Raw genomic sequence first — 13,678 nt, 5'->3', positions numbered from 1 at the left:
TACAATTTGCAAAAAATACTTTTCATTAATTTATCATATTCCAGATTATGTACATGTATTTTCTGTTATTCCAAAATAATTATCATGCAACAACCATAATTTCGCTGCATAACCAGGAATCACAAGAAAGGTAAAGTTTTATTATTTTTTTTTATTTTTTAATTATTATAATCATAACTTCTATACAGCAAGATACAGCATCACTCTGATTAGGTAAGAAATCTAGAAACTAGCAACAATAATCAATACCACATAAATTGTGGTCATATAGTATAGAATTTTTAAAATTAAAGAATAAAAATGATATAGGTTAAAAAATGTGAAATATTACTTAACATATTACAGGAATCTTAATTTAGAATATTTGACGACCAACTTGAACACTGGGAATGTCTTCGAGCCTGCTTATCCTCGTTTTCCACGCGTACAGTATATGTGGACTGTGTTTTCTCTTGGTTCTGGTATATAGACCCATACATCAAGATAACAAATATTTCCATCGAATATGGTTTGAACTACCTTCGGATCTCCACCTTGCCTCACAAATATCTTTGTATAGTACTAAAAATAAAATAAAAACAATATAAACAATAGTCAATATATATAATAAAACGCAATGTAAACTCACCCTATATTCACTTGGTATTTTTGTGTGCAATTCAGCGACGATCGCGTTCTTGAGGCAAACTGATATAGGAGGCATTTTTTTCACATTAGTTAAATTAACTAAAATTAAAATATTTTAGTTTTTCACTATTCAGTTTTCAGTTGTGCAGAGGGAAAGAAGATACTCACCCTTAGGTAAATGAATACTAAATGGCCAACTCTGACAGCACGGAAAGGCTCACCAAACGAAATATAAACGAAAATCCCCACCCCATAGTTATGCGCACACCCCCACTGTTGATATTTAAATTTCAAACTGATACTTTTACGTGTGTTTACAATGGAAATAACTGCGTATTTTCAAACTGATACTATTACGTGTGTTTACAATGGAAATAACTGCGTATTTTCAACTGCAACAATATATTCATTGTTTTTTTTATTACAAATTTTGTTTAATAATCTATTTTAAATAATAAAATTAATTTTGGGTGATCAAAATCAAAAATCTTCAATTGACTAAATTTAATTGAATTTATATATTTCACACCAATTTGTATTTTTTTATTGACAAGTTATTTATACTTAAATTATATTTGTGAATTAATTGTTTTTTGATTTATACCTGTATTTTATTGACCACCGGTAGGTCGAAATTTCTGAAAAAAAAAGTATTTTCTTTACAATACTCGTAAAGGTAAATGTGTACAGGTAAAGTTTTCATCATAAACTGAACTACCCGAAAAATTGCCAAACACTAACCCCTGAATGACTTACATTTACAAAAAATAGTATAATTAAATGGAATTGTTTAGAAATATACAGTTGAAAAGTTCAGAGTAATTTTGTCGAAATATATTAATTTTTAAAGAAATATATCTAAAACAAGTTGGAAAAGCACAAGTACAAATATGTTTTTAAAAGAAAATTAAGTATAATCTTAAATTAAGTAAAAATTTGATTTGACGTTCTTAAATTTTGTGGTTATTTATTCAGAGCGCCAACATTAATTATGTGACAATTATTGTATAGGCAACCAATTTTGGTTCTATAGTTTGCATAAGCTTTGTCATTAATTTCTTTTAATTAACGTGGTAAGAATGTACACGCTCAGTAAATTGACAGCGCTTGAGTTGTGATAATCGATTAGTTAGAATTCACGGTATAGATCAGATCAAAATGCGTATAAAAAGTGTCGAGTTGGACACATTCTTGAACACATATATACCAAATGATTGTAAGTAGTCTGAAGATAAATTTCATACAAATTGTCATAGCTTATTTTAGCTATGGACGAGAATCCTAACGGTGGCGAAAGAGCAACACAATTCCGAGAAATAAGCTTTCAGGTGTTTGAGGAATTGATGGCCACTCATTTCCAAAAGATTCCGATTCATGTCAGTCGCAAGAATACGTCGACTCCGGTCTCCCAGAAATTCCAAAGGAATAAAAAGGGTTTTATGTATTTTGTAAAGTACTTGATACCTGGAGTCAAGCAAGAACACTTTTCTCTCGAATTCAAATACAGAAAACTGCAATACAAACCGTCAGAGCTGGAAGACACCGTGAAGAAGGGCTCTAGTTGCATGATCTGGGCTCTTCCGTTTTGCTTGGTGCAGATGCCTAATAGAAATTACTATACCATCCAGATCGAGATCCGCATCAAGAGAGTGAAACCACCGAAGGGCGAACCCGTCTTTGTTTCATTTTACAAACCTCCTAAAAACTTAAGAATTTAATTGATTCCAATTAAACCTAAACATTTATTACCATGATATTATTAACAATTATATTGTTTTATTCTTTTAAACACAATTATTATATGCTCATGCTCGTAATTTTCAATTCTATGTTCATGATAGAATTGCAATAACTTGTATTTTATATCGTACTATATAAAATTTATATATTTATATAATAATGAAAAAAAAAATTATTTGATATATAAACTGTATTTTTGCAAATAAATTTATATATTGTAATTAAAAAAATCCCATGAAATATTGCGTTTAGCTGTTGGAATATTATAGCCACGCCCGTTATTATAATTAGTGTGGCATTTAGCCAACGGTAACCGTTCTATAGAGACGTTCCTCGTTTGGCTACTTTCTATTCCACGCCCATCAAATATCCTAGAAACTTAAATAAAATGGTTGTATTTCTTTGTTCATTCATTATACTTATATAATACAATAAAACGCCGATTATCCGGCTCTTAACAATAAAATTGTCTCTACAAATCTGCCGTTTTTGTATATCAATACATATACATTAAGTTTTTAAAGCAATTGTATTAATCATGTTTTTCAATTATCCGTGCTTTAATGTTCCCGAATTTCCACCTATAATCGGCGTTTTACTGTATATTTACTTTAATTTAATTACGTAATACGTCTATTTATATTAGTACATGTGCTGTGTGTGTTTGTATTATTGATCACTTCATTCCGGATACTGGATCTGTGTACGCACATGCAAACTCCAGCTGCAGATGATTAAATATATTATATTACCGACACGTAGTAATTACTTTACCCATGAAAATCAATCAGTACTGTGCTTTTAATTATAATTTGAACAAATATATTAAATTACCTAAATAATTATGTTTATAATCAAAGATTTCAATGGTCATTAATTACCAATTAATGGTTAATGAATTTCATTTTCATTGTAGCTTATAGATTGCTACAGTAGTTTCTGAAACAACATTTTAGGTTCAAAAAGGATTATTTCATAATAACTAGCAACTATTTCAGGGTACAACGCAATGAAGGATATGTGTATAACTACCCCCATCTATCGTTTCTCCGCTCAAGCTACAAGTATAAATAAAAAAAGTCTGCAGAATATTTGTTAAACTTTATTTTCCAGATTATTTAAAAACAATTTGTATTTTGGGGATAGGAAAATGGGATAGAGGATTAAAGCTGTTACGTAAATCAATTTTGGTGATGTAATTCTCAGTTAGAATATTACTAAATTTTGTTGCATATATTTTTAATATCACTTTGGATTATTAGTAGTCATTGCTAAGGTCTATTTAAAACATAATAAAAGTCAAATGATTTTCTTTGTTTTATTACTTTATAATCCTTCAATTTTTATAGCTTGTTCATTAAAAGGAAATTTTAAAATGGAATTTAATAGTTAGTTTTGCTTTTATCGTTAAATCGATTATTTGTCTAGTATAGAAGTGTTATGGTAGTAATAAAATTTGTTAATGTATAAAATAAGATTTATATTTTTTTTTAATAAACAATGTTTTTAAAGGACACCCTGCATTAAATAAATAAAGCTTTATAAACAAATATAGTTCACATGATCAATAAAGGAATGTTTGTTATTCAAGGTATGAAGAAAGGTAGATGATAATGATGTTATGGATGATTTGTAACAAAAACAATCTCGGTAATGCATCGTTTGCGTTTAAATAAAAGTTATTAAGTACAAAATAAATTTCAGTCTTATAAACGTGCTTTGAGCAAACTGAAGTTTATAAGTGAAGAAAGGTGTCCTTTCCTTTAAACGCAAACAGTTTCGAATCAACAATATAATATAAAAATATGTTTTATTTTGTATGCAGATTCTCTGTGGAGGACGCTGCATTTCAGTTTCGTTATTTTATCTACATTGACTAGAAGTTGTATTGATCTATTGCATCAATTATTGTATTTATCGTGTATGAATGAATGAATGAATGAATGGATGATATGAAAGACTGTCCTTAAATGTCCCAACTAAATAAGTGGTGTTTTACGAGCATATCACGCACGCCATCTTTCAACGGTTGATTGTTCGTCTCCTTCTTCACGGGCAACTCCCAATCTGGATTTAAACTAAATGACAGTTGAGACAAAATACGGAGATCACATTTGATTTGGACCCAGCCGGGACTGTAGATGAACGACCACGGATGATACCTATAAAAAAATATCATATAACCGTTGGCAAAACTCCATCGGGTTATATAACGTGTTTTTACCATTTTTGTACGACGTCGCTGCAGGAACACAATACTTCGAGCCACAAATGTAACACTTGCTCGTTTAGGCCCAAACATATTAGGCTTCTCAGTTTCACGTCCATCTGGGCATGTGCATTGTCGTGTGACAAGTTTATAGCTTGTACGCAACGGTATAAAAGCTCCTCCGGCGTCAGTACCTTACCGTCTTCGTCCAACCTATAGGTTTTGCACAGCACCAACCTACTATAAACCGAATTGAAATCCTTTTCAACTTCTTTCGTTGCGGCCTCTTCGATGAACAACCACGGATGGCAAGGTCCGCCTAAGAAGTTTGGCCTCTTCATTCCGTGCTCCAAGACCTGCTTCATGACCGGACAAAGAGTACCTCTGACCAAATCCGTAACCGTTTCTGAAATACTGTCGTCGCCGGCGCAACAATACTGCTTGCTTCTTTCATCAAGCAATTCAACAAATTTCGCTGGGAACCAACCTATAAATTATTACACACAAAATTATTATAAATTTAAAAAAAAAAACATCTCCAAATACCTCTTAGTCCATTCAACTCTCCGACCCAACAGTGTTCGTCCTTTTGACTCAAAACCGTTATTATATCGTTCTTCCTGAAACCTAACTCATCGTCGTCGTGTCTTTCAAAATCTGAAAGTAAACAATAAGATTCTGAAAGTACAAGCTACTAATTGTCAATACCCAATAAGGCTTTAGCTCTTCTTTTCCGATTTTTTGAAACATTAATGTAATTCGAGTGATCTATTGCATGGCTTTCCATTGAATAGTCGGCAACCAACGAAATCTCTGATGACATCTTCGGATCCAACTGAAGAAAATGTCGAGCAATCTATGAATAATCACCATTTAAATGAAACACATTTTAAAAGATAATTCGATTAACAATACTTGTAAAATAGCCTCTCTTAAATCGACCATAATTTCAGTTTGTTTGATATTTTTGCACTTAATGTCATCCTCTCCACTTTCATTGAATAATAATAGTTGTATAACAGATTTGTTCTTCTTGACTTGTCTTCTGGCTAGATGTTGTTTCGGCAAATTGGGTGCAGCTTCCGGGTTTCCAACTAAAGCACCTTGGTCAGCCATCAAATAGGCCAAGTGCCTTCTTCTGTATGTCTCCACCATGACTTCGTTCAAGGAATTCGCGACTTCCAATGAGACCTTTCCAAACCACGTTTTTATTATTCTTAAATGACATTTGATGTACCTTTACCTCTAATAATTTCTCCACGTCGTCTATATCCCCAGGTATATCAGAGAGGGCGTTGAATATTTGTGCCGAGTTCTCTAGCGTTTTCATTTGGGGTTCCTTCATTTTGAGCATACCCAGAGTGATTTGGAAAAGCACAATGGATCCATTAAAGAAAAACATGTCCCATATTCTCAGCAAGATTTTCATATGCACAACATTTGCAAACAATGTTAAAAACCAATGCATGGTAATCAGGGAAAGTTCTATGTCGTGATTTTTTAACGTTTCGTCGATTGCTGGTAAATAACTACCAATCAATGTACGCAAAACTCTCTGGTCAGCTTGAATCCCAATTAAAGTTGAACTGTAATAGGAAGCTGGCAACAAATCTTCAACTATAGTCACCATTATCCAAAAAGTGTCCTCTTCTTCAAGTAGCAGCAGTAAAGAAGCTGCTATCATTCCAGTTCCTTGGCAATAGCTAAAAACAAAAACTTACATTTATTTAAGGAAAATAATAAATAGGCTACATTACCCAATGTCTGGGTATAACCAAGCAATTCCTCTCAAAATTCTCCTTAATCTAGGTATTCCTGTACTGTTAATGTTGCTGAAACAAGCATTTGTTGGCATAGTATGCAGCAAATCTTTTTCAATTTGTTTGGACGTCATAAGTGAATCATTACTGGACATCTTAACAATTTCTTTGTAACTTAATTCAGATTGCTGTTTCTTCTGCATGGCTCCAGACATCCTCATCCACAACTGAGGTCTAAGTGAATGTGGTATACCATTTCTCACCATTGTTCTTAGCTTATCTGTTCGAGGCAAATTCAGTTCAACTTTATCCCAAGTTAAATCAGATACTTCTTTGTTATGAGAAAATTCCAGATGTGCTACCCATTGCAATCTAATAAATCATTATATTCATGAATTTAACAATATTACAAAGTATATGTATCTTAGCAAACCTATGCTGTGGATCTTCAACAAATGGTATTCCCAACAGCTTATTGGAACTTTGTTCAGGTCCATCTTCCTCATCAACACGAAAACCAAATTCATCAAACCTGAATGCATATTATTTAGTTGAAATCACAAATCACTAACGAAGAAAATTATATATATATATACAAATACAGTACATTCAATGTTAATGTTACCTATATTCTGGTTGTGAGTTTGGATCCTCTGGTATAATGGATAATTTAGCCATTATATCTTGAGGCCACATAGTTGATGTTAGAGCAGAAAATGGTCCTCCAGGTGTTGGAGTCAGCTTGTCATCAATAGTAAGAGTACCATTGAAGGCTTCTTCAAGTGCTGCCTCCTCCACAATCTCCGAAATAGCCATCTCAAATTCTCTTTTCTACAAAAACAATATGCTTACTCTAATTAATTGTTTATGACTTATATTAAACACTTACATTATTATCTTCTTTACCAACATATCCCTCATGGTCTCTGTGGTCTCGAAATAGAGATTTTGCTAGATCCATATTGTAACATTTACTATATATTACAGACTTTTTATGTTTGATTAATTGTTGCTTTAATTATAACTGCAATATAACTTTCTACTAACTATACACTATTGTTTTAAAATAAGGTACACTACATATTTATTACAATTACATGAAAATAATAGACAAAACCACAAAATTACTAACCAATACTACAATCTGACATTGACAGTTACATCATACGTTGCCACCTATTACATTGGTTATGACATAATCAAAAAAAAATATTTTTAGCTCCCACCCACTGAGCATAAAAAAAATAAGAGACAATGTTAAGAGATCTTGGGTCAATGGTTTTAACAAAACGTAACGTTGTTTTGATACGTTGATGTAATTAGTTCTTCTCTGTAATAAAGGGCAACGTTGTAAAAAAAATATAAAAATCTGAGAAAAGGTCAATAACTATAATTCAAAAGTTGTATACTTAAAAAAGGATTTAATATACATTTTTAATGAATTAATTTTATATATAAACATTTATGAAGCTATAAACATTAACAAAAGCTGTTTTTTGGATCTATTTAATGAAAATTATAAATTTTACTACAAATTTAGCGAAATATATAGAATTATATATAAAATTTTAAAAAATAACTATATGCATGATGAATATTAATAATTGTATCATAAATTACATTAGTTGATGGTACATTGTGTTGCCTATATTATAGTTATTTTGATTTTTTTCTATTCTTGTAATTATTAATATTAATTTCATCCTTAAAAGATTTACCTTATTTTATGTTTTAATAATTTTTTTTTATGTTAATGTAATCATTGTAATTATTGCTGTGGTTTATTGATTATTTTTAAAAATAGTTTATTCAATAAAACGCTATTAACCGTAGTGGCTGGATGTTATAATTCTACTATAAAACAGTAAGTTTATTTTAAAATTATTAAAATAAAAACTTTTAGAATTTTCATGAAATTTACTTATATAACAATCATATAAACGAATGTAGTATCTCTATATAAATTAATAATAAGCATGGATCTATAATTGCATCAATCCGTTAAGGTCATTCAGTTAATGTTTTGTACTAAGGGTTGAACAGTTGCTATGGTACTATGTACCGATTATATAAGGTCGAAAATTGCGTTAATTTCAACACAAAGGAGTATTTAAATTTGTGAGTTACAAATGCGCCACCATTCTACGAACATAGTTTGGGAGGTACGTTACTCGCTTCGTAAAGCTAACAAATAATGGTAAGTATTTCGAATACTTGGTGTTCCTTTTGATTGCCTTGATTTGATTGAAGCGCGAATGCATATCTATCCACGTCGGCCAAGCAGGCGTTCAAATTGGAAACGCCTGTTGGGAGTTATATTGTCTTGAACATGGAATTCAACCTGATGGTCAGATGCCTTCTGATAAAAGTATTGGTGGAGGAGATGACAGTTTTAATACTTTCTTCAGTGAAACTGGAACCGGAAAGCATGTACCAAGAGCGGTTTTCATCGACCTAGAGCCAACTGTTGTAGATGAAGTTCGCACTGGTACATATCGACAACTTTTCCACCCAGAACAGCTTATCACTGGGAAAGAAGATGCTGCAAATAACTATGCTAGAGGCCATTATACTATTGGAAAGGAAATCGTAGGTTTGGTATTGGACCGTATCCGAAAACTGGCAGATCAATGTGCAGGACTACAAGGTTTCTTGATTTTCCATTCTTTCGGAGGTGGAACTGGATCAGGATTTACTTCTCTTTTAATGGAACGGTTGTCGCTTGATTATGGAAAAAAATCCAAACTCGAGTTTGCCATTTATCCAGCACCTCAGGTTTCTACCGCAGTAGTCGAACCTTATAATTCGATTCTAACTACACACGCAAATCTTGAGCACTCAGATTGTGCATTCATGGTAGATAATGAAGCCATTTATGATATTTGCAGACGTAATCTGGATATTGAAAGACCGTCTTATACAAATTTGAACAGACTTATAGGTCAAATAGTGTCGTCGATCACAGCATCGCTAAGATTCGATGGAGCTTTAAATGTTGATCTTGCAGAATTTCAAACAAATTTAGTTCCCTATCCAAGAATTCATTTTCCTTTGGTCACTTACGCACCAGTTATTTCTGCAGAAAAGGCGTACCATGAACAACTATCGGTCGCCGAAATAACTAACGCTTGCTTTGACCCGGCTAATCAAATGGTCAAATGCGAGCTACGCCACGGCAAATACATGGCATGTTGCATGCTTTACAGAGGCGATGTCGTTCCCAAAGATGTAAACGCTGCGATTGCTGCAATTAAAACGAAAAGGTCTATTCAATTTGTGGATTGGTGTCCAACTGGATTTAAAGTTGGAATCAACTATCAACCTCCGACCGTTGTGCCAGGGGGAGATCTGGCTAAAGTACAACGAGCAGTATGCATGCTTTCGAATACAACTGCTATTGCGGAAGCTTGGGCAAGGTTGGATCACAAATTCGATTTGATGTATGCAAAACGCGCGTTTGTGCATTGGTACGTCGGCGAAGGTATGGAGGAAGGAGAGTTTTCCGAGGCTCGTGAAGATTTGGCTGCCCTTGAGAAAGATTACGAGGAGGTCGGCATGGAATACGATGAAGGAGAAGGAGCAGACGAGTATTAAAACGTGCGGCTCACGGTCAAAGTCATTCACCGTTTTGTCACAATTATGTAATGATGTATTGTTCAAGTAGTGGTTTTTTTTTCTTTCATTTGTAAACGTCGATGCAAAGTAATTCGCCCACAAAATAAAAGCAAGGTACTTGTTAAGCAGCGCATGATCTAATCGTATAGGTAATTTCAAAATATATCTTATTAATTATACAATTAAATAAACTGTTTATAAAACTTCATGGAAGCATATCCTACACGTTGGTTTGCAAAGCTATGGATAGATGGCATTGCTTCAAGCAGATTTCTGTAAACTTAGTTCGCTGCTTGTAAAATTTTTCAAATAAAAATTGTGTTACGTGATTTCTTATAGATTATTTGTATTACCATCTGAGATGAACCAAGCCAGGAACTTCTTGGTGAAATTTGCTGGAGGCAATGTGTGCCTCCACAAAGACTCCTCGATTGGGGTGGCACGGATAATGCTGGATAATCCCCAAAGACGCAATGCTATTACTGGTAATAGGATCAGTTTAATTCAATTATATATGATTTAATTGTCACATTTAGGTAATATGATGGTCAAGTTGAGAGAATGCGTGGAGGAGTTGGAAGAATGGGAAGAAGGCAAGGCTGTGGTTTTGCACGGGAACGGCGCTAACTTATGCTCCGGAGGCGATCTGGATTTTGTTAAAGCTACTGGATATCCAGAGGCGGCTTCTATTATGAATAGCTGGATGCAAGATACCATGATGAAGCTCAGAAATCTACCAATGGTTAGTGTGTGCCTAATACAAGGACCTACACTCGGAGGCGGCGCCGAGATTTCCGTGTATTGCGATTACATTTTAGCGGCAGAAGACGTCAAATATGGATTTGTTCAAGGTAAAATGGGTATCGTAACAGCATGGGGAGGAGGCACACTGTAAGTAAACATCTGTTTTAGATAATACTGCAGATCTTTAATATTTTCGTTGCTCTATTGATAGATTGGTGCAAAAACTGGGAAGGCGGAAGGCTATGGACCTTATGCTCACCTCGAGGATACTTTCTGCCGACGACTGCATGGACATGGATATAGCCGATGGCGTGCTGAAAGGACCCGACTATCTAGGAGAGGTCATCGAATGGCTAGGGCCTCGCATACAGCATCACCACTCGATTACTCGAACCATTAAGCAAATCGTCGCCAGCGAAGAAGACCTACAGCAATCCCTTGAATCGGAACGGAAGGCATTCGTTCCGTTCTGGGGCGGCGAGCTGAACCAAAAGGCCCTTGAGAAGCGCATCAAGCATGTCCAATGATTATATCCCGGTGTTTTTCCATCGCAGCGAACGGAGCAATAGTTTGCGCGACGCGGCGCCAATATTGATTTACCATAGGGGATGCGAACAATAGGGGTGGAGATTCGAGCACGGGATGTATTGATGATCATAATAATAATAAGAATAATTGAAAACCGAAAGAATAACAAAACTGCTTTATATATTTCTCTTGCATCAGTCTAAATCGACTGTTTTATTTACCTCTCTTTAAGTATTGGTTAATTGGTGGGCGATTTTGTAAACAGAGCCTTGACCGGAATCAAAGCGCGAAGAAGATTGAACAAACCGCATTTTATTTATAATATGTGGGACCCACATCCGGGATTATACCGCTTTTTTTCCACATTTTTTCTACCTCTTGTAATTTTTGTCTCTTTCCTTTTGCCTCTGCGCTGCAACCTTGATGGATAAGTGACTTGAGGTCAGGCCCTTTTTCGCTGCTCGCTGCGTGCCACTTTGTGGTACAACGCAACCCCCGCCGATATTGACTCATGATAGATTCCTCAACTATTGACTATTTTCGTTTCTATTATTTTTTTTTCCTGTGGGCCGACGCCAAGGTGACGCCTGCGAAGACACCTACAAGTTCAATCGTCAGAAGAGAAACAAAACAAAAATACGCAACCTCTATAATTTTTTTTTAAACGATTTCAAACTTCTTTTCTAATGAAGATAGATGTGTCGCAACAGCATTGAGCAACTAATTTTTTTTTAAGTCGCGTCAACGTTTTTGCTCATTTCATTTGCGCTTCCCCGAAAACGTTCACCCCTCAAGTTTTTGCATTATAAATAAAGTTTGCGAGTTGCGCACCCTCCGTGCTTTCTCGTGGTGTCATAGGGCCCCGAAGCATGCGGCCCTAATCTCGTATCCGCATTGAGTTAGGAAACTCCCCGGCCCATTCCGTCCCGTTCTCGCCCTCTCCCTTCATCCCCCACCCTCCTGGCTGTTTATTTCGGGACTCTTTTATTGGGGATATAAAGAGGGAGAAAGGGCCCAGTGGCGCAACACCCGTCGGGCACGAGATTCCCGTGCCGAATCGCTAACAAACTGTACACAAATTAAGCGCACTTAAAATCCGGTTAGTCCGTCGGTACCCTCAAAACAAGCAATGAAAATATGTTCTCTAAAAGGGATGACGGAACTAATTCTTAGTTACCCAATCGCTTCAACGTCAAAGGCACGTCTCCGTAAAGATTATTGTTACATAAGAGATAATGCCGCGCAGATGCGTGAACGACTCAGTTCCAAATATCCATCACATCTCTTCAAAAAAAAAACTTAATTCAATTAAAACCCAATAAGTTCTACACACAAGTTAAATTATTTTCTTTAATGAGAATTCTCAATATGTTTTTCTCTATATCAAATAACAATTGTTGAATATTTGAAGAAAATCCAATCAACGTAAGTTAATACATGTTATTTCGCATCTAAATTGGAAATTCAATATATTTGTATAAAGATTAATCAGGAAAACGACGTTAGCTGAGTGTAATTAATTGGATTTGATTTGGTCTCGAAATCGTCGCAGCCAAATGTTTGTTCTGTCATGCTTAGACCAATATTGATTTTCGTTATACAACGCGGCGACGAGTGCATTGCCTGAATGGGATAAGTCTGCTGGGAGAAGTTATCGTTTTGAAAAAATAAACAAATAAAATTTAAGCGGAGATTTGTTTAACATGTGGTCAGCAAATTTATCTTCAGGTAATAAAATCTTACCGAGAATATTCACTTTTTCTTTTGGTGAAGAAAGAAGTTTTTTTTTTCTGTAGAAGTCAAAGCAAGATTTAACAATATGTTTGGGTGTTAACTGTTATTGATTTGTTAATATTCACAGACCGTCTACTCTTTCCTCTGGACTCTCTTGTTTGCGTTTTAATAGACAGTTATGAATTTCATGACACGCGCAACGAACTCGCAGATAAATATTTATATTTTCTTAACTTAATTTAAGTAACAATTTTATTCATATTTCATATAAATTATTCTAACTTTTATTAATAATAGTTTGTCATTTCTTTAAATAATAAGAACAGACATTTTCTAATGTTAAAATTAAATTTTCATTTGCACTTTTCTTTGTACACGTAAAAAAAATTAATTTCATTTATAATTCAATAATGCAATGTATCTTAGAAATATAACGGTAAATATATTATTTACATAATTTCCAATTCTAGAAAATTTCGTTATCCATAATTTGAATACTCCCACATCATTTTTTTCTGTTATAATGTGAGTAAATGCATGATCAAAAAAAAATCTCCCAACTTAAAATAATTCAATCATCACAAAATTTATTAAAAAAAAATAAATTTTTAAATAAGTAATAATTTTAGTGTACATAAACACATTTTAGATACAAAAATAATACAATGATTTATATTTTGATTAAATTAATTAATTGTAATAATTAAATTTTCTGTTTTAA

At 33.9% G+C, this 13,678-nt stretch overlaps 3 protein-coding genes across 5 annotated transcripts; 2 read left to right on the top strand and 1 right to left on the bottom strand.

Moving 5' to 3' along the window:
• Positions 1-4,160: 4,160 nt before the first annotated feature.
• Positions 4,161-7,485, bottom strand: LOC108560579 (small G protein signaling modulator 3 homolog). Its single transcript, XM_017918199.1, has 10 exons — positions 7,226-7,485; positions 6,962-7,167; positions 6,770-6,868; positions 6,334-6,708; positions 5,820-6,279; positions 5,492-5,767; positions 5,285-5,432; positions 5,123-5,233; positions 4,592-5,063; positions 4,161-4,529 (listed from the first exon to the last, which is right to left on the bottom strand). The coding sequence occupies exons 1-10, from the start codon at positions 7,295-7,297 to the stop codon at positions 4,334-4,336; spliced, it is 2,415 nt and encodes an 804-aa protein (XP_017773688.1). The 5' UTR covers positions 7,298-7,485; the 3' UTR covers positions 4,161-4,333.
• Positions 7,486-8,319: 834 nt separating this feature from the next.
• Positions 8,320-9,953, top strand: LOC108560575 (tubulin alpha-1 chain-like). The gene is made up of 2 exons (XM_017918190.1): positions 8,320-8,533; positions 8,587-9,953. The coding sequence occupies exons 1-2, from the start codon at positions 8,531-8,533 to the stop codon at positions 9,928-9,930; spliced, it is 1,347 nt and encodes a 448-aa protein (XP_017773679.1). The 5' UTR covers positions 8,320-8,530; the 3' UTR covers positions 9,931-9,953.
• A 1-nt stretch (position 9,954) lies between these two features.
• On the top strand, positions 9,955-12,001 carry LOC108560577 (ethylmalonyl-CoA decarboxylase-like). 3 transcript variants are annotated; one of them, XM_017918193.1, is made up of 4 exons: positions 9,955-10,065; positions 10,291-10,436; positions 10,488-10,842; positions 10,907-12,001. In XM_017918193.1, exons 2-4 carry the CDS (start codon positions 10,313-10,315, stop codon positions 11,220-11,222), a joined length of 795 nt encoding a protein of 264 aa, XP_017773682.1. In that variant the 5' UTR covers positions 9,955-10,065; positions 10,291-10,312; the 3' UTR covers positions 11,223-12,001. The 3 variants fall into 3 exon arrangements, with proteins under 3 accessions (XP_017773682.1, XP_017773681.1, XP_017773680.1); XM_017918192.1 differs by having other exon boundaries at positions 9,955-10,100; XM_017918191.1 differs by lacking the exon at positions 9,955-10,065 and adding an exon at positions 10,144-10,226.
• Positions 12,002-13,678: the final 1,677 nt, after the last annotated feature.

This window comes from Nicrophorus vespilloides, unplaced genomic scaffold, assembly GCF_001412225.1.
Source record: "Nicrophorus vespilloides isolate i.1.1-1 unplaced genomic scaffold, Nicve_v1.0, whole genome shotgun sequence".
Lineage (NCBI taxonomy): Eukaryota > Metazoa > Arthropoda > Insecta > Coleoptera > Silphidae > Nicrophorus > Nicrophorus vespilloides.
The sequence above is the reverse complement of the archived record's forward strand: the minus strand, read 5'-3'. Positions and strand labels throughout refer to the sequence as shown.